Below are 19,908 nucleotides of genomic sequence, written 5' to 3'. Positions count from 1 at the left end.
CTGTGTTTTAGGGTAGCCCAACATTGCAGCTTGGTCTGTCACTCGTGTTGAGTTGCAAAACCATCCTGCAAACTGTTTGGGGCTGAGAGCAAAGGTGCAGCAGGTCAGCTCGTGGGGGTGGGCTGGCCTGAAGTCCCTAGGGCTGCTTCACATTCAGTCTTTCTGTCTGTTACTGGGTTAAAGGTGAATTGTGCAGAAGGAAGGGGCTGAACTATTCAGTATTTATGATTATATTTGTAAAGTTTTAAATACAAGGGAATCCTGTCTGTAAGGCTTACTTCAGGTGTATTGTTGGTTTTGGACTTTGCACACCTGCTAACATTAACCTTAACCTGTGCTCATCCTACGTTACTGATTTTGTATTTGCATTGATGAATTTGCATTGCTAAAAGCTTAGAAACCCCAAAGTAACTGAGGAAATCTTTTGATACATAGTTCCTTCATTTGGCTGCATTCTTCGGTCAGACTGCAATATCTGAAAGGAGAAATGTGTTTTGAGTGTTGGAGTTATGCTGACCAGAGTGGTTTAACAGTGTTACTTGTGAAATTTTGTTGGTGGTTGGTTGGGTTTTTTTCCCCCTGTGTAGTAACGCTGTAGCTTTTTACATTGTAAAAGCAAGAATAGTGGCTTCTGGGAGCCAGAGTAATCCAACTCAGGTATTGTAATGCTGTTGTTGCTACGTGTTTCCACACAGAGGGTTCAGATACATTTTATACATGCAAATTTAATACCACCAAGTTACAATTGGCCAACATGCAGTGTAATCATGGGTGTATTGCTGCAGCCACTGTCACGTATTCTTGTCAGTGATTGTCATCACGTACTGTGTGCTTTTGTAGGACTTAATTTATGTGTGTCCGTGTCCCAATCCTACTAAATTTTACTGCATGGATAGAATAATGTGTCTCACAGCTTTGTTGATACTCTAGCTAAGGTAAGAGTGACAGGCTGTTTTCTAACCATGTCCTTGGCCTTCAGCTGCAACTTATATGTGGTACTGGTACTTTGGCTGGCATGTCCATGAGGCTGAGTATCTTCCGCGAACGAGTCAGCGCAGAGCTCGATACAGGAAGGAGTAAGGACGGAGTATCTAGGCTGTGAGAGACTCACACCCATATATCCATTGGTTTTTTAACTGCTGTTCCGTTCTTTGACTTAACGCTTTTGGGTCCTCCCTTCACTCTGTCCCTTCTTCCTACAAATGCCTTACTACCGTCTCTCCCCACCCCACATCTCTGGGCTTCCCAGCTACGTTTCCCCGCAGAGGCATTCCTGCAGCCTGCCCTGCTGAGGGCTGCGGCCATCGCTGCCTCCTTGGAGTCTTCCAGCCTCCGCCTGCCGGGGCGGCTGCCCCGCGTCCCTCCCGGCTGCCCCGGCACCGGCCGCCCCCTGGGGCCGGGCGGTGGGAGCGGCGCCGGGGCCGGCGGCGTGGCGCCGCCTGCGCTGTGTGTGTGTATATAAATGTAACGCTAGGCTCCTGGTAAATTCGATTAAAAAAAGGACGTCTGGGCGGCTGTGATCTCTGGGTGTCGGTAACCACTGCTGGGCAGATCTAACGCCGATGAGCGTTTTTGTAGGGTTGGATTTAGGTTATTGCCGTGCTGCTCGCCTCGATCCCGTGAAATAAACGCGCTGCCCTTGGAGCCACAGTGTAATAACGGGGCGCTGATCCCGCGCTGTATGTTGTACACAAGCAACCCCGGTACCAGCCGGGGTCCGCAAAAGGCGCCGACCGGGCCCGGACCGGGGCGAGGGGCCGGGGCCCGGCGGGCGGAGCCGCCCGCGCCGCCTTGGCGCCGCCTCCGGGGGCGGCCGGCTGGGGGCGCCCCGATGCCACCGCCCTCCCCGCTCCCCTGAGGGCCCCGGCCGCGAATCACCGGTGCGAGTCCCGGGCAGCGGCCCGCCTTGCCGGGCGAGGGGCGGGACCGGTGCCGACTCCGCTCCGGCCGCCGCTCTTCGCCGCTCCGCTCCGCGCCCGCCGCCGCCATGAGCGCGGACCCCGTCGTCTTCGTCGCCGCCGCCAGGACCGCCGTGGGTGAGAAGCAGGGCCGGGTGCCCGCGCCGAGCCCGGGTGGCGGATGTCCCCGCGGCCGGGCGGGCTGGGGCGGCGGGAGCCCCCCGGGCCGCGGCCGGTGCTGAGCGCTCTCCCTCTGTCCCAGGCTCCTTCAACGGCGGCCTGTCGGCGCTGCCGGCCCACGAGCTGGGCGCCGCCGCCATCCGGGAGGTGCTGCGGCGGGCCGGGCTGGCCCCCGGGGAGGTCTCGGAGGTGATCCTGGGGCAGGTCCTGACGGCAGGTAGGCGGCGGGGCCCGCGGCCGGGCGGTCTGGGCGGGCCGGGCGGGGGCCCCTCCTCGCCGCGGCGGCTGGGGCCGGCGCCGCCCGGAGCGTGGCTCCAGACAAAGGAGCTGAGCGGCGTCTCGGCCGCTTCCCGGAGCGCCCTGGGCGACAGAGCCATCGCTGGGAAAGCACGGGGGGGGGGGGGGGCGCCTTGGGTTTTTTTGGAAGCCCCGCAGCCGCTAACTGTGTCTGGCCGCAAGTCGGTTTCTTTCCTTTGTTGCAGCATCTTCCCCCACGCCCCCCCCCCCCGGCGTCGGTCTCCCCCCGAGGGCAGCATCCTGCGGGACTGAGCTGCCGAGGCTGTGCGGGGCTGGCCGGCGCGGTCTGTGTGCGCTGGCTGGGAGGCAGATACTTTGATTGAATAAAAATGCGGCCGATAGGGAATTCTTTTGAACCGTCCCCTGCTTTTTCCAGGGAAATATTTCACCAGCGGAGTCATAAGGCAGGTTTGTTTATGAAGATGGAGGAATAAAATAAAGGAAATAAACGTTTTTGTCTTACTTAAAGCTGATCCAGATTCTTCTGTATTTTTAGCTCGCTGGATGATGTGTTTTCCTTCTCTGTTTCTTTGCATACAAAGAGCTGGCATCACTTTGGCCTGGGGAGACGCAGATGAAGAATGTTTTCTTTGAATATTAGCACTCCTACTGTCTCCATCAGGATTACAACAAAGAATGGAAGCTTTCAGGACTGTACTTGCATAATTGTGCTTTTGATTTCCATAGGAACTGATAGGGAAAGTTGTGGGCTGCTGGTATGCAGAGGATGAGCTCTCATCTTACACATGTACAAGAGGCTAGCGCTAATTTGAAGTTGGTGTTTCATCTGACCTGCCATCAGAAGCAGAGCTGCAGATATAAAACTGTCAGTAGCAAGCCCCTGATCTTGCAGGGATTTTATTGATCAACAATATAAATGAGAGGTAACTGATCTCGTGTTTACTGATTACCACTGGGAACTTCTCTATCAACTGAAAACAGAGCAAGTTCTAAATTTTGGTGGACTTGGTGTACCTGTTATGAAAAGTGACAAGGCTGGCATCTGTTTTTTAAGGACAAAGGTAAAATGTTGCCTGTTTCTGCAGGTGCTGGCCAGAACCCCGTCCGACAAGCGAGTGTTGCTGCAGGAATCCCTTACTCTGTCCCTGCCTGGAGCTGCCAGATGATCTGTGGGTCAGGCTTGAAAGCGGTATGTCTGGCTGCACAGTCCATACTGACTGGAGACTCCAACATTGTGGTTGCAGGAGGCATGGAAAGTATGAGCAAGGTAAAGCAAACGATGGTGCTCATTGCGCTGACTTACTGGGAGCACACATGTCAAGTGATGTTGAAATCCTGCATTTCAAGGCTAATGCTCTGGAGGCAGATTGAAAGAGTAGCTTTGGTTTCTGCACTTGGGAATTAATTTACACATGCAACAATTGACTTCAAGTAGCTTTTTTTTTTTTTTTAATTAAAAAAAAGACCTGGTACTGTAGTTACTAAAAAGGTGCCATGCAAACACACCCCATGTTTAAAATCTGATTTTAATTTCCATCTAGCCCTGTTGTGTTGATGGATTTGCTTGTGACAGGTGGCAATAGATGTGTTTTTTCGGTGTTGCAAGAATGTCAAAGAAGGAATAACTGGAAATGTTATTGTTCACCAAGCAATTTTATTTCAAGGTGTTCATCCCAAGGTTGTATTGAGGAATTGTGCTGGGCCAGTGGTTGGATGCCTAAGGGGGTGGTCTCTGCTGCTGCGGCTCACTAGCTGCCCATGCTGAGAGTGGTGGTGGTGTTTGCTGGCAGTGGAGTGCGATTGGGAACCACCTACAAGAAGACTGGCAGGATGGTGGCCCCATGGCCGTATGGCCCCAAGGACAATTGATTCAATCTGTGGAGAGAACACACTGGCTGCTTGGTGATACGCTGCTGTGGAAATGCGCAGGCCAAACAGACCCTGCCAGCTGGCAGGCTAGAGGGAGAGACAGAGCGTGCAGCCAGGGAGACCGCCGGGGTTTGAGATAGCTACCTGCAGCTGCGAGGCAGGGAGGGATCTGTCTCTTCAGCTGCATGGCTGTATTACACACTGGACATCTAAAACATCTAACTCCTTTCAAAATACCTTCTTGCAGGCTCCTCATGTCATTCACATGCGAGCTGGGGTGAAAATGGGAGAGGCTTCCTTGCAGGACACTATAATCCTTGATGGCCTTACAGATGCGTTTTATCAGTATCATATGGGTATCACAGGTCAGTTATGACAGTTCAGAAAACGAAATGGTTAACTGGGGAAGGGGAAGAATACACTGACAGGGAGTTTCAGAAATGCAAATTTTCAAATAACGTGTTTCAAGTTGTTCTTAGGTTGTAGTCATGAAAAAGGAAGAAATTCCTGATATTGAAAGGCATTGAAGGCATTTTCTGCTTTGCTTGTAAAGCTACTGGTCTTTTTTTCCTGTCTGAGCTAATTTCGCTGCATCTCTTTTGCATCTGAGAAGTTTAATTTAATTCAGGAAAAATAAACGAAGCAAGCCCTGTTCTGAACTGGAGCATTCAGCAGGACAGATTTGTGGGGGGTGGGGCGGGGGAGTGTACTGTGGATACACATGGTTCTGCAACTTCAGGTTATTGCACCCTGGATGGGACAGTCAGCCAACTGCTCTTTCAGACCCTGCATATGAAACAAGAGTAACTTCAGAACTGTTCCCTCATCTGAAGTAGCTGTAGAGAGACCTGAGCTTAATAATCTAGAGAAGACATAAACTAGAAAAGTTTGTTTGCATTTGTATTTAACTTGACAAAACATCTGGGAGGAGATCCCGCACAGAAATTTTCGCTCTTAAAAAAAACATTGCACAGAATCTTGAGCAAACAAAAATGAGGAAATCTGAATGAAAACTGTTCAACAAGCTTAGCTGCTTGCTACAGTAAACAATGGCTACCCTTGTGCTTAAAATTTTACAACTTAAAGTTTTAGCATTTCCTGATGGCAATTTGCATTTTGTTCCTATTTCAGCTGAAAATGTTGCCAGTCAGTGGCAAGTCAGCAGAGGTGAACAAGACCAGCTTGCTGTACAGTCACAAAACAGGGCAGAGGCAGCACAGAAAGCTGGCTATTTTACAAAAGAAATTGTTCCTGTTCTTGTACCTTCTAAAAAAGGTAGGTGTGAGTGGATAATGAGAACGGATTTTAAAGAAAAAAAATCTGTTTTCTACCATGTCTCCTACAGTCAGTGGATAGTTTCCCACTTACACGGCCTTTTCTGTAAGCTGTTCTGTAAGCATGTAGCCTGTTGCTCTCTTTCTCAACTTTTGGTGGTTATTTTTTAAATAAGCGAGAAGTGATGCAAATATGGAATATCTAAATGTAGCTCTCGGCGAATATGCCTGTTGTGTTTTATTGGAGATGTAATGACTCCCCACGCAAACCATTGACTTAACATAGGCTCAGCTATGGTATCAAAATCAGTATTTTTCATTTTGTTAGACTCCTGCTGCACCAAACTTAAAACAGTCATGTTCATTGCTCACCTAGTAAAATACGTAGTAGAGTAACTAGGGTTACTAGGTAATTAACTAAGTCATATATATCAGGTATGCTTCTCTTCAAGTCTGCCAGGGATATAAACGGACATGTTACAGTGCTTGAGCCAAAGGTCTCTTTGTAGAGCATGGGAGCTCCCTCAGCTCCTTACGAGGTGGATGCAAAACCTGAATTTTCCAAACAGAAATCAAGAATCAGTTGTTAAACATTTGCATTTAATAGACCCTGTAGGAAAAGTTCTGGCATTAGGCCAGTTACAAACTAAGGAAAGGCTTTCCTGATACCAGTTTAGATAATACTATTTATGACGCTTTACTACACTTTGTGACAAGATTCCTACAAGTATCATTTGGAAGGTAGCCTTCTGTTTGGAAGAGAAGCTATTGGCTTAGGAACAGCGAGAATAAGATCTGCTTTTGTAGAACTAGCCGGTGTTTTAGTTGTTAGTATTTGTCTTGGAAAACCCAGCTGTCTGTCCTTCTAGAAGCAGCTGGAGGTTAGAGCTTTGTTAAACGGCACCAAGTTGGAAGCTGTCTCCGACGTAAGAATGGCCTGTTGGTTAGAAGGAGTATGGCATATGTTCCTGATGAGCCTGTTGTTTGTGCTGGCTTTCTGTTTGAGGCGAGTGTGTGCGCGATTAGACCCTCCTGTGAGTATAATTCTGTTTTGCAGGTCCTATAGAAGTTAAAACTGATGAACACCCTCGACACGGGAGCAACTTGGAAACAATGGCAAAGTTAAAGCCCTGTTTCCTGACAGATGGAACTGGGACAGTAACAGCAGCTAATGCATCAGGTTGGTCCGTCTGGCTAAAACCGAAATGGAAAAGCAGCAGTGGCGCCTGGCAGGGTCTCTGCAAGGGGCCTGGCTGCCACATGGTCACTGCTGAATGGATTTTGCTGGACATGGCAGTGTGTTTAACAACATAAGTAGAACTCGAATAGAACTGTGGTGGAGGATCTTCTGTGTGTCTTTTGTTAGCTTGCTTTCTATGGAGCAATAGAAGTGTTTGGACAATAACAGCAATATTTGATAGGCTGTTGATCAGAAACTACATCCTCTCTTTTTAAAACTAGCTGTCTGGTGGTTTCTAACACTGCAGGTTTGGACAAAGGAAAAGTTAACAATTCATGTTGGAAAATGTTACTTCTATGGGACTAATGCTCCTGCCACAGGCAGCTTTGAAACTTCTTCCTTGGTCCTTACGCTGCCTCTTCCAAAGCCTACCGAATAAAGCTGATGTGCTCCTTTTTCAGAATGTGCCTCGGGTCTTCCACCTGCTGCTTTCCAAATAGGATCACAAATGTGTCACATGTACAGCAGTATAGATATGTTACCCGCTTTAAGTGTTTGTGGCAGGCAGACTTGGCTTGCAGTCATAAAAGATTTATGATTTTTGTGTTGTCTAGATTGTGAACTTACACAAGTAGGAAAAGGTGGTACAGTAACAGCTGTAAAGCCCAACGAATACAAAAACCCAAAGTTGTTTGTCACTCCACAGGTATAAATGATGGAGCTGCAGCTGTAATTCTGATGAAGAAATCGGAAGCTGCTAGGAGAGGTCTTATGCCTTTGGCTCGGATTGTGTCTTGGGCTCAGACAGGTGTAGATCCATCTATAATGGGAGTAGGGCCCATTTCAGCAATAAAGCAAGCTGTAAGTAATTACCTATCTATGTATCTATTGTTTGAAAACCCTTCCTTGTAATCGCTTTTCGTTTTCTGGCCATGTCTTGGTTTTTCTATATTCTGAGTGAAAACAAGACTTGAAACAGTGGAGAGTATACAAGATTAAGATTTTTAGTGCTACCAGGCTAATGCCTACTCATTGGGGAAAAAAAAAATAAATGTACAGGTGTATGAATGGAGTTCAGAGCACAAACTAGTCAGGTTTGTGGAAGGCCACCTGGACAACCTAGGAGGCTAAAGATCGTATTTAGTGGATGCGTATAGTAACCTAATTTGGGGATGATTTTGTCCTGACACAACATGGTTCTGATGCTGTGTCTGGCCAGGTTACTTGTCAGATCACTGCCTGACTGTATTTGTAATAGCACAACAATGAGAGAAGGGCCAGTCAGTGCGTCTGCGTTAGCAAACGTGGTGATGCCCTTTGTGTTTTAGTTTGCCCTGTGAAAGGGTTGGAGCATGCCAGCTGGATTCCTTGCAGATGAAACTAAACCAGATGCACTCCAGAACCATGTCTGATGTGCTCAGACCATTACTGCACCCACTGATGCGCTCTGCGTTCAGCGCACAGGACAAGGTTCTCAAATGGAATGCCCTGAGCGGGCAGCCCCTATGGTACCACGCTGCTTGCCAGTATAGACGTAGCCCATGGCAACCCCAGCTGATTGTTAAAAAGCTGAGCTATGAAATTGAGTATGAAAAGAGCTCTTGTGCAGCTGGTAAGGCCAGATTTGCTTTATTTTAGTTTTATTTATACTCTGTAAAGGCCTTACTTTGTTCATCTCTGAAATGTCCTGGCAATGTAGAAGCCTGACTTGAACTCACCAAAGCTCTGTGGCTTTTGACAAGAAAATCAGAACTGTAATGGAGAAGCTTTTTCTTACCAGATCTCAAACTGTTCTTTTAAACTGAGAATGCTATAAATGTATATACAATATACATTGCTAGTTTAAATTGTAGAACAGACACAAAATAATTTTATAGGTACTCTGAAAAAGGGTACACCACTTCTTAATGCAAACTTTGTAATGTGTGTTATCAAACCCTTCACACCCTCCATATATTAATCTCTTCAGAATCTCATAGCAGCACTTCTTAGTGAGAGAATGACCAGACCATGCCTTTTACTATGTTAACACTAAACCTTATAGACTTCTCCCAGAAATGGAATGGTTTCCATACTGTCTCCAGCGTATCTAGCAGGAAGAGGCCTCATCTTAGACTATACTTGGAGATGCACCAGTCTGGCTAGCTGGTTATGAAACATTGTTGCAGATGGTCCTGCTGGTAAAGCGTTGCTGTTAAAAAAAAAAAAAAAAAAAAAAGTGAATGGAAGTAACAATGTACAACATGCCTAAGCCTGTACCCGAGTAGGCAATTGCACCACAAGTTTCACAAGTAGAAAACATGAGCCAAGCCATCTCCCAGCATAGCCGCCTGTGAAAATCTTCAAGCAAAGACTGGACAAATGATGCTTGACACTAATGGTTACTTCACTATTTCCTGTGTAAAAATCTGTATTAGGCAGAGAATCTCTAATGGAGTTGAACTTATGTCCTGAAAAACTTGCTGTTAATCTGTTAAAACCTCCTTTTGAAAACAGTCCTTGTTCTATTAAAGATACCACACACTGTTTAACTCCCACAATTGCACCACCGCTGCGTGTGAAATTAGTTAAGTAACAGCAGCCAGCATTTTATAGCGCGTTGTTGCCTTTTGTCATCAACCCTGGCTATAAAAAAATGTTTCCCTCAACTTTTTAGAAGCGGTAGCTTCAAATCAACCAATTTAAGTCTTACAAGAAGCTTCCTCTGCTGCTGAGGAAGACTTAAAAAGTAATAAAGCCTCTTAATTTTTTTTTTTTTCAGATTGACAAAGCTACCTGGACTCTGGAACAAGTTGACCTGTTTGAAATTAATGAAGCCTTTGCATCACTATCTGTTGCAATAGCAAAAGAACTGAAAGTAAATCCAGAAAAGGTAATGAATGTATTTGAGGCCACAATTAGTTTGGCTCCTGCAATTCAAACTCGTTCCATTCTATGCATCTGGATTGTATCCCCAAGAAATGAGAACAGTCAGTCCGCCCTTGCCGTCACTTAGCTGTAAGGAAAAAGGATGGGAACCCCAGCAGGCGTTCCCTTCACCTGCTGTGCCGCAGGCTTGCTCTGCTAGCAGGTAGTTTCCCAGCTGAACAGGCTACAGCTTTATTACAGTGGATTTGTATGCAAATCTAGGTTACTGTTTGAACATACTTATCATTAACTTCAGAATTTGAACTTGCTGCTGGAAGTGCATTTCCCATTGTATTCTTCCAGTGATGGCACAAAGTGTTGGTGTTACTCTCCCCTCCCTAAACCCATCTTAATTTCAATTTCAGAAATACTAATTATTAGCAGCTGTTGCATCCATGCTTGGTTTCTCCTGGACATGGTCATAGCAGTTTATTCACAATCAGACTATATCCAGTGAAGCCATGCTGAAGCTAACCTGTTTGAACGGTTTCTTAACTTGGCCTTCTGTATTGGCTTTTTTCTTACAGATTAATATCCAAGGTGGGGCTATTGCTCTTGGCCACCCTCTTGGCGCCTCTGGTTGTCGCATCCTTGTCACTCTTCTACATGCACTGGAACGAACAGGTGGAAAACGTGGTGTTGCTGCTCTCTGTATAGGAGGAGGAATGGGAATAGCCATGTGCATTGAGAGATGAAAGTGACTGACTGAATTAATAGCTGGTGTGAACTAGCTTTGAAACTGTTTACTAATAAACCTCTAATCATGGAACATGCGTTTTGTTTTCTCTAAAATGAAATAATCTTAATCCATTACGTTTTGCCACTTAATGGGTGGCTGCTGCAGGCACTCTATGTTGTTAACACATGCTAGAGCTAAAATTGTCAATGCCAAGGACCAACCCTCACCTTCAAAAATCAGTTTGTTCACAAGAAAATAGCAGCAGCATTCAACCACTTCTTTTATTAACATTTTAGTTACAAGAGTGAGAAGTTAGACAAACATAAATAAACCCTAAGTTATTCTTCAAGTGCGCCAGAGTGAACTGCATCCTCATAGCACCCTCTCTCTTCTTTAGTTTCAGGGTGCAGTTTAATGAGATCGTCAATCCGAAGAATAGTAATTGCAGCTTCTGTTGCAAACTTCAGGCTCTTAGTTTTGACCATGGTTGGTTCAAAGACACCGGCTTGCTTGTTATCACGAGGTTTTCCGTTGATCAAGTCAAGACCAATCCTGCAAAACAACAGTCAGATGGAGAGGTAGAAAAAGCAGAAGTACAGCTGGGAGTATGTGGCTTTACTACTACTAGGTGCCAGGGACACATACATAGGACTGAAGGGCAGAGGGAGAAAAGCGTGTTTTTTACTTTTTACGTGCAAATCATTGTTCAGTAAACTGGCAGAACAATTTTCCATCTAAGTCACCAACCCACTTTTGATAGCCTTCCTCCAGACAGATACTTGCCATTTCAGATTTTTGCGATCCGGGTTAACTTGAGCCTCGTTGTGGAATGCTCTCAGCTTTGCAACAAGATCTGTCGCATCTTGAGCAGCATTTACTGCCAACGTATTTGGAATTATTAAGAGGGATCTTGCAAATTCTGCTATTGCAAGCTGTTCACGTGATCCCTAGAAAGAAGAAAATGTTTTTCAACTAACTGCTGCAGTAAAAGGAAAAAATACAGCCATGACCAAGAGTGTCAATAGCAGGCAGGGGTTTTCACATACAAAATCTGGTTTTATGTCAAAGAATCTAATTATCAAAGAAAGAGTAACTCATATCCCCCATTTTAAAGAAGTATCTTACATTCTATATGATGATGAGGTTTTCATGAACTGTAGAACCAAATTCTAGTAGAAGAAAATAAATACTTGAAAATACACATTATCCTTGTCTTAACACGTACGCATTGTTACTTCTTCATGTAAGACTTACCATGCTGGTTGCATAATTTTCGAGATATATGGAAAGTGCTGCCTCTACAGCACCACCACCTGGGACAACAGACTTGGATTCCAATACTCTTTTAACAACACAAAGAGCATCATGTATAGATCGTTCCATTTCATCACACATAAAGTCATTAGCTCCTCGTAAGATAATTGATGCTGAAGTACGAGCCTTTGTACTAGGGAATAAAAGGAATGGGATGTCAGCTGTGTTGAACAGAAAATAAAACTCTTCTTCCTACGATTTTTTCTTCAATGTTTATACATACACACTGTAACTTAGTAAAACATTTTTGTTTCTAATATGCAAGATCCTAGTTTGAGTCTTAAGACTTAGAGAAAGCTAGCTGAAAAAATGACCAACAACATGTTTTCCCATCAAATAAGGGGAAAATGTAATTAGATATTAAGAAAGTTCTCTTCTACATAGCCATCAAGTGAGCAATTAACAACTGCCAATGTTACAGTATAAGCAGGGATGTAAGTGCCATGGTCGGAGTATGTCATTCACACACAAACAAGACTACAGCAAGTTAAAAACTGAGATGGGATACTGTAGCAGTGGAAAACAATATTCAAGGTACGTTCCTGTTAAATTCATACTCAAATCTTCAGGTACTAGACAGCAGTGGCATACTAAAAACCTCAAGGGAAAATACCATGTGCATAGACAGTTAGTAATCGTTGCTCTTCTTACCCATTAAAACAAATAAACAAACCCCACAAAACCAAAATTCTTTTTTAACAACATGGTCCATTTCACACTACCAAGCAGATGACTGAGTCAATGAAACCAACACAAGTAAACCCTGTCTTCCTATATAAATGTCAGATCTGGCTTTGTAGCTCCTTTTTCAGATGACATTAACTAAGATGGTACCAATTTCCTGTTACTGTCTGTAAAGGGAAGCCAGTTTAGAAAAATCTGTTATAAACAGAATTTTAAGTCTATCTAGTAATCATACATTATGGCTGATGGAACAGCTCTCCAGCCCCAGCAGAAAAGATTAAATACTAATACTTTCACTTTTAATTTGCAGTGGACTTGTATACCCTTTCCCATGCATATAACTACTCATACCACTGAGACAGCATGAAACTAAATAAAAGGGATTTTTTCTCAAACTTGGTAGAAAGCGTTCACAAAACCGAGTACTTAAAATAAAAGGATTCTTACTTCTTGATTAGAATCAGCTCATCATCACAGATTCTCTCTTGAATCACCTCTTCTGCCTGTCCCAGCATTAATGCCTCAAAACTCTCCTCACCTTCAAGGTTTGCAAGGGTTGAACATATGGTTGCTTTAACAAACAAAAAAGTGAAATTAACTTCAAAGTCCAGCACATCCTTCGCAGACTTCCCAGAACAGGCATACAGAAAGAAAGACAGAAATTGAAAACAGAAATAAAAGCAGTGTAAGCAGAATTTTCTTAAATTCAACACCATTTCTAATTCTCAGGTATCAATTCAGTATTCTGCTGTTTATAATCAATACTGTTCTTTCTGCTCAACTTTTACAACACTTACTTTTCCACAGCTAGTACAAGCTCCTGTGCGTTACCATTATGGAAGTGCTTTCTTGCAAATTTAAGAATTGACAGATGAAATCTGTATAGTACCAGAACTTTTCTCAACATATATTTAACGATTTAGAAGTTCTTCGTTTGTCTTGAGCTTTCTATACAAAGTACTTAACACAGCTGTCCAAACAGAAGCTTATGAATGTGTGTTTAATAAAGACTTCAAATACAGATTCTGTTCCAGGAGAGGACAGTTTTCCCAGTGCAAGACAGCATTTCCCCCTGCTAAATCTTCAGCAGTCAACTCTAATGGTAGTCATCTGCTTTGACAGAAGGCACGTAAAAGCAACAGTAAAGTTAAAACCTAAAAGTGACTCAGCTCTAGTCATCCTCTCTTTGCATGGCTTGCATGTTAAGAAACTGTATTTTGAGAAGTAGTTATCAATACCCTAACAAGGGGGAGGGGGGAAGAAAGGAGGAGACAGATATTGCTTTTTCTATATACACACCTCCAGATGCCTTGGCAATCCGCTTGAGGTCCTTTTTTACAACTCTTCGTACTGCCATGGCACCAGCATCAACAAAGTATTTTAGGCACATGTCATCAATACCTCCAGTGGTAAGAATAACATTGGCACCAGTGGCCAAAATTTTCTGGATCCTTTCTTTGGTAATATCTGACTCTCTGTGAGGATAAAGTCAAGTAAAAATACATAAAAATGTATTTTAAACCCTGTAATCACATTCTGTCAACCCATTTCCTGAAATCTTAATGCAGAGCTCTGCAAGAAGGGACCACTGCACAAACATACTCTGATTTCTCAAAAACTGACTTAATACTAGTTCTGCTTCCAGAAGTGAAGACTTTTACCATTAATATTTGGTATTGTTGAGAAATATTAACATTTAAAACATCTTTACCTCTTGCGCTCAGGCAAAATTACATCGAGCCACCTCAACTGAAGAGACCAAAACAAGCCTCTGAAACCCCACTGTCTCAGTTACTCAAGGTTCCACACACCTCTGCCTTATCTGGTCCAGCTTCTCAGGGTCTGAGATAACAACCTGAACACCAAGCTTCATTTTTGCTTTCTGCAGGCTGAAGTCAAGGCATGCAATCTTTGCATTAACTATTCTCTTGGTCATACCTGAAAGCAAGAGAAAACAAGAAAAAAGATTTTGTAAAATAAAAAGAACATTGAGTTAGCATTAGAGATTTAAACTAATGTTACATTCATGTTTCAGATTTCTATTCAGTTTGCTTCTCCAGTTCTGCCCTAGTACAGAAAAATGCTAAAAAAAACTTTCAAAGAGAGAATTTTTTTAATCTCTCCTGTAACCTCTGTGAGCTTTTTTACAGACCACATCCCCAAAATACGAATGACCCATCAGTCTTGCATCTTACAGGCTACCTAATCACAACACAGCTCCACTAAATGTAACAGTTCCCTACAAGCGCAACAATGGCTCTGCACAAACAAGGTGCTTACATTCCTCCCGAAACTGTTACCATGCTGATAATGAGCTAGGGAAACTACAGTAACTTGCCCATGCTCTGTGGATCACTGCTGGCTGGCAGATCCTAACCTAGAAACCACTGGGGAAGCAGTAAGGGTTTTTTATGTTCTTGTTTTAATTGTTCTGGAATTGAAAACCCACATGATTTGCAACTAATGATAGAACAATTACTCACTTTAAAAAAAGAAATATGTAAATGGCTGTAACGGAAAGCAAGAAAGAATTTGTAGAACAGAGGATGTTACTTAATCCTTGCAAATAGTTAACAAGACATGGCCTTGGGAGAAGGAACAGACACCATAAACACCTCAAGTTAAGAAATAACAAGATAAACTCAAGGAGAACCAAATGGTTACTGAGACTGAACCGAAAATTATTTGAACTATGAATAAACTATCCTACTTAGCACACAGAAAGATCCACCCTTGAGCAAAGAAAGCCCCCTCCTCACAGAACATGCACAGTGAAAAGAACAATTGCTCAAAGTATATAAAATGTTTTACCATGTGTAAAGAGCTGTGTTAGCTTTGTGGATTTACCACCTAGCACCCATCTCTGCGTAGACATGTAGTAAATAAGTATCTCGACTGTGTGTGTGTGTTGCTCTTGCACACCAGGTGAAGAACCCAGATTTTGGGATAACAAGAATATACATGCAGAAAGACTAAGGACTGAGACCACACAAAAACTTTGTGGAACAGCATATGCTCTTACCCTGTGAGCCCACCACGCAGTTCAGAGCGTAACCGTTCACAAGTATGCTCTCTTTTTGGCTGCGGCCATGTGCCTTCAAAACATTAACCGAGTTGATTGGATACCGAGCTTGACCCTTCTGGTCTGTGTATTTAACTGCCAGTGCAGCATCCACCACCATATTAGCAAAGAAATCACCATCTCTAAAATGTTGTTTGTTAAGGTTAAAACTGAAGAAGAGAACTAGTATTATGCTTATGAAAAAAAAGTCAGTGACAGTACCCAAACTAAGAGTCAAAAACTGTTTCCAAAAATGAACTCTAGGAAGGCATGGAAGTGCTACCTTTCTTCCCCATTTCATTAAAAGGACGAGTAATTCTTAAAGCTGAACACTGGTATGAAAATTAGGACAGTATAGTGTGATACCTGCATTTTACTCGCCTTTTGTCCCTTAACAAAAATACCTATCCTATGGTCAGCGTGCATTCCAAAAGCTGAAAATTCAGGTTTTCCTGTGACTATGGACTAAAATGTAACCTTTCCTCTAGTTTCAGTCCCCAGGTAGTACTTCATTTCTGTAACATTCTTCCATTCACACAATTCCTTATCTAGTCTCACTAACGCATTATGTTTCCCCGTGCCAGATAATAACATCTGTGAAACGTTTTTCACACACCTGTATAAAAACAGCCCCAATACTATATCCCATTCATAAAAACTTCTGCAAAGATAACTAGCCTAGCTACTCAAGCTCTCCAATCAATCACTCGCACTTAACTAGCCTGATCAACTTAAAGGATACATTCCTATAATTTTAGAGGACATGGATGTTTTAGCAGCATTAATTAGGCACTCCCTGCCCAATTCATCTGTGTTAATAATAAGATTTTCATTGATGTAGCGAACTGCTTCCCTGTAAAGACAAATATTGGTAAAGATTTCCACCCTCACAAAACTCCTACATTTTTCAGCCCCTCTAAATGTTACCTCAAAGAACCAGGGATGAAATCAATTAATCTTCTCAGACAGGAATGTGTCATTTTTATGTGATTATAGAAATACAACATTATTTAAAAAAAAAAAAAAGCAAACCAACCAAAAACCCTGACTCTCCCAAAATAAAACCATACCCAATTTGCACCAAGAAGTCTGTATTAATGTAGTCACAAATACAGAAATCAACAAAAGGCATGCAGTTATTGTACCTCAGAAAATGAAATGTACTTCAACTATATTAGTTTCTTACTTGCAAGCAAGTCGGTATCCACCAATAATGGAGGTAGGATGAATTTTCTGTTTCACTAGCTCATCTGCATTTTTCAGAAGTTCTGCAGCAATAATTACCTGTTTGAAATACAAACACTAAACACAAGTATTCCATACACAACCCCCCTACCTATTGTCATTAAGTGGAAAGCAGATTCATGGTTCTCCAATGCCTACTCAGTGGAAACAAGTACCTGCAATCTAGAATTACAAATAGTTTCTGACACCAGGTAAAAGCTACCTGATTCTACCCCCTAGCCCCTGCCCCACAGTGCCAGAAGTGTCAGGCAAGTTTTCAACACTCAGCGTCCTTACTAGTCCTCACACTTTAATTTCTTACGGTAGTTAAAAATTAAGAACCTTAATTCAGAGTCTATCCTCAACCCTCGAGAAAGGAAAAAATAATGAAACCGCTGTAAGCAAATACCATTCCAAAGCACCAGCTGTCTATGGAAACTAGCATCTCTCAAGAAACACAAACATGGATTCGGTAACCTACTTAAAAAAACTGCCTACATTCAGTCAGCTTCAGTGGTTTTGTTTTTCATTCTGTATAACTGATCGACACCGCATCAAGATTCGTAACAGATAAATCAAAACGCGCACTGTGATAATGAAAAACTGACTTCTGCTACATCCACCTGCAAAACTTTCTACGTACCACTGAGGTTGTCCCATCACCAACTTCTTTGTCTTGCAGGTCTGCCAGCTCACAAAGAACTTTGGCAGCAGGATGCTCCACTTCCAGTAGTTTCAGAATGGTTGCACCATCATTAGTAATGGTCACGTCCTAATTTTCAGAAATCAAATGTTAATATGAATTATACTTCCATTATGTTTTAACTCTTGGGTTTCGTAACATTCAAATAAATGAAAGTTAATTACTCTTTGCAAATGGCCATAAAGTAACTGTTTATACCAAAATGTTTACTATCTCTTTTTAACCAGGCGTCCCAGTCTAACAACAGAAATGTTATCAGTGCAAAATCTGCACTTTCTTTTTACCTGGAAAGCTTTTATGTTACAGAAACTCATCTAAGATGTTGCACATACTGTATTAGTAGGAGTGCAATGACTACCCTCTAATACAGTATTTTATTACAGCAGCTTGTACAATGGCAAAGTTCCTTAATTTGCTTGAAATACTCCAAAATATGAAATACCGCTTTAAAATTGTTACAGGATTATTTGAAATCTTTTTTTTTTTTTTTATTTCTCCTAATGTGAAGACCAATATTTACCAGTCAACACCATGACAAGGCCTAACTTTAATGGTGATATTGTGGGGATAACTGGATTTGACCAACACTTCTAAGTGGTGACAAGAACTTACGTGTAGTGAGGAGACAACTGTACCATGTGAACTACAGTACTAGACTAAACTTAAACGATGTAGCACACACTACCTGATGCTCAATTTTACCAGAGTTCTCCTCCTACCCCCTCTCAGAACCCTGGAAAAAACCAGCAACGTGGCACAATGGACCTATGCAACACACTAAGTGGAAGCACTTTTACACAATAATGTAAGTCTTCCTGACAGTTCTTGAAGAAAGCTTACTTACCCCGATATCATCCACCAACATCTTGTCCAGACCAACTGGCCCAAGAGAACTCTTCACAATATTGGCAATAGCAGATGCTGCAGTAACTGAATAAATGAAAGAAAAATTTAAGTTTTTAGGTTTACAAGAAAATGTGCCAAGAATCTGCATTTCAGAAATTTGAGATAGTGACCTAATCAAGATTAGGTTTCAGCCTAGCTAAACTAGTAATGGCTTGCTGCTACTAAAAAATACTATCTGTGCCAAACCTCACATGTCTCCCTCCAAGCTGGTTCAGCAAACTAATCTGGCAAAACCAACCAACAAGATTCATTTTCTGCTGGCATGGTACGATGGAGGACACTACAGTGGTCAGAACAGCAATAATAGTAGCTCAGCAACAGTTACAAGCACTGTTTCTTGTGGCAGCAGCCAAGTCGTGCCATGAAATTTCACTCATTTACTCCTCAGTTCCAGGCAGATAAAAACCAATGGTATCACCACATACCAATCTGTAACACATCTTTTTGTCTTGATCAGATCTGCGACTGAAACAAAACGCTTATTCTCTAAGTCAAGAAAGTCAAAAGTGACCTTTTAGTCACTACTAAAATAACATGAAACCTCTAACACAGCGGTTTGTCCGAAGGATGTTCTGCCAATTTCATATAGGGAAAAGATACAGTCAACCTTTTCCTTCAGACCATGGCAAGTTTTTATTTATCCCACAAGCATAGCCACTTAATCTGGAAATTGAAAAAGTGGTAGTATAATGGGAATATTTACAACTCACACCTTCACACTGAATTTCAAACAATATAACCATTTCCTTTGCTTTGGAGAAGTAAACAGCAGCTCTCTGAAAGAAACAACAGTTGTATCAAAGGTGCCATTACCAAGCAGAATCTCAGGTGTAGATTAAAGTAATTCTCATTCTAAGTGTTCTGCCTAGAGTATCATCACACATACATGACTCTCAGGACCATCAGGAAGCAAGACTTCAGCTTCCCCTTTGTCTACTCTGAAACTGAGAACAGTCTCGGAATTTGCAGCCTTCCCCTTTGATTCGGGATAAAATCCTGAGAAATGTGGAATGTCTTTGAAAACTACAATAAAAAACATTCATTTTGAGGACGGTCTCCACTTTCAGCAGCAGTTTATTTCCCCGTGCTGTGTAGCTGTAAGCTTCCCCAGCCGCCCCTTCCCCACCGCGGTTCCTCGGCCAGTCTGCAGGCCTTGCCGGCTCACGCCTTACGAGCTCGGGAGGGAGGCGAGCCGGCATGCAGTCAGCAGCCGCCCCCCCCCCCGGCGTACACTTCTACCAAGAAACTGTGAGGGACGCGGGACCGCTTCACACCGGGGAGCGGCGCGGGACTGCGCGAGCCTCCCGTCTCCTCGCGGAAACTGCGGAGAGGGAGCAGTGCCACCCGCCCTCCCTCCGGCGGCAGCGGCCGTCTCAACGGCTCCTAACGGCCCAGGGCTGAGGGAAGCTGACGGCAGGGCGAGGCCCTGCCCAGGAGAGGCCTGAGGCATGTAAGCACATGGCAGCAGTAACAGCCGCGCCATGTTACCTCCTTCCTGCCCCTCCCCCCACCGCTGATCAAGCCCCTACCGGCAGTGCGCGGCCGTTACCGTTTTGCGTGCGGATCGTGTCGCCGCTGGTCCGCTCGCCGAAGACTGCCAGGGGCCCCTCCATCGCCGCCATCTTCCCACCGGGCCGCGGCGCCAAAAGGAGAACCGAGGCACAGCGCGGATCCGCAGAATGGTCACGGCGCCGCAAGGAATGCTGGGTACCCCCCGGCGGGTGGGGGAGTGGAACCGCCCCGCGGGTGCGAGGGGCGGGATCACGCCCTG

At 43.7% G+C, this 19,908-nt stretch overlaps 2 protein-coding genes across 2 annotated transcripts; one reads left to right on the top strand and one right to left on the bottom strand.

Annotated features, from left to right (window-relative positions):
* Positions 1-1,834: 1,834 nt before the first annotated feature.
* Positions 1,835-10,335, top strand: ACAT2 (acetyl-CoA acetyltransferase 2). The gene is made up of 9 exons (XM_080390568.1): positions 1,835-2,036; positions 2,161-2,295; positions 3,422-3,603; positions 4,453-4,570; positions 5,337-5,480; positions 6,537-6,659; positions 7,366-7,520; positions 9,421-9,531; positions 10,094-10,335. The coding sequence occupies exons 1-9, from the start codon at positions 1,988-1,990 to the stop codon at positions 10,259-10,261; spliced, it is 1,185 nt and encodes a 394-aa protein (XP_080246694.1). The 5' UTR covers positions 1,835-1,987; the 3' UTR covers positions 10,262-10,335.
* A 166-nt stretch (positions 10,336-10,501) lies between these two features.
* On the bottom strand, positions 10,502-19,857 carry TCP1 (t-complex 1). Its single transcript, XM_080390554.1, has 12 exons — positions 19,687-19,857; positions 18,076-18,161; positions 17,172-17,300; positions 16,491-16,588; positions 16,047-16,157; positions 15,266-15,447; positions 14,055-14,181; positions 13,543-13,718; positions 12,691-12,814; positions 11,500-11,692; positions 11,029-11,192; positions 10,502-10,797 (listed from the first exon to the last, which is right to left on the bottom strand). The coding sequence occupies exons 1-12, from the start codon at positions 19,757-19,759 to the stop codon at positions 10,584-10,586; spliced, it is 1,677 nt and encodes a 558-aa protein (XP_080246680.1). The 5' UTR covers positions 19,760-19,857; the 3' UTR covers positions 10,502-10,583.
* Positions 19,858-19,908: the final 51 nt, after the last annotated feature.

The sequence above is a fragment of the Falco punctatus genome, assembly GCF_963210335.1.
Source record: "Falco punctatus genome assembly, chromosome: 5".
Taxonomy (NCBI): domain Eukaryota; kingdom Metazoa; phylum Chordata; class Aves; order Falconiformes; family Falconidae; genus Falco; species Falco punctatus.
Note: the sequence above shows the minus strand (reverse complement) of the source record. Positions and strands in the feature narration are given on the sequence as shown.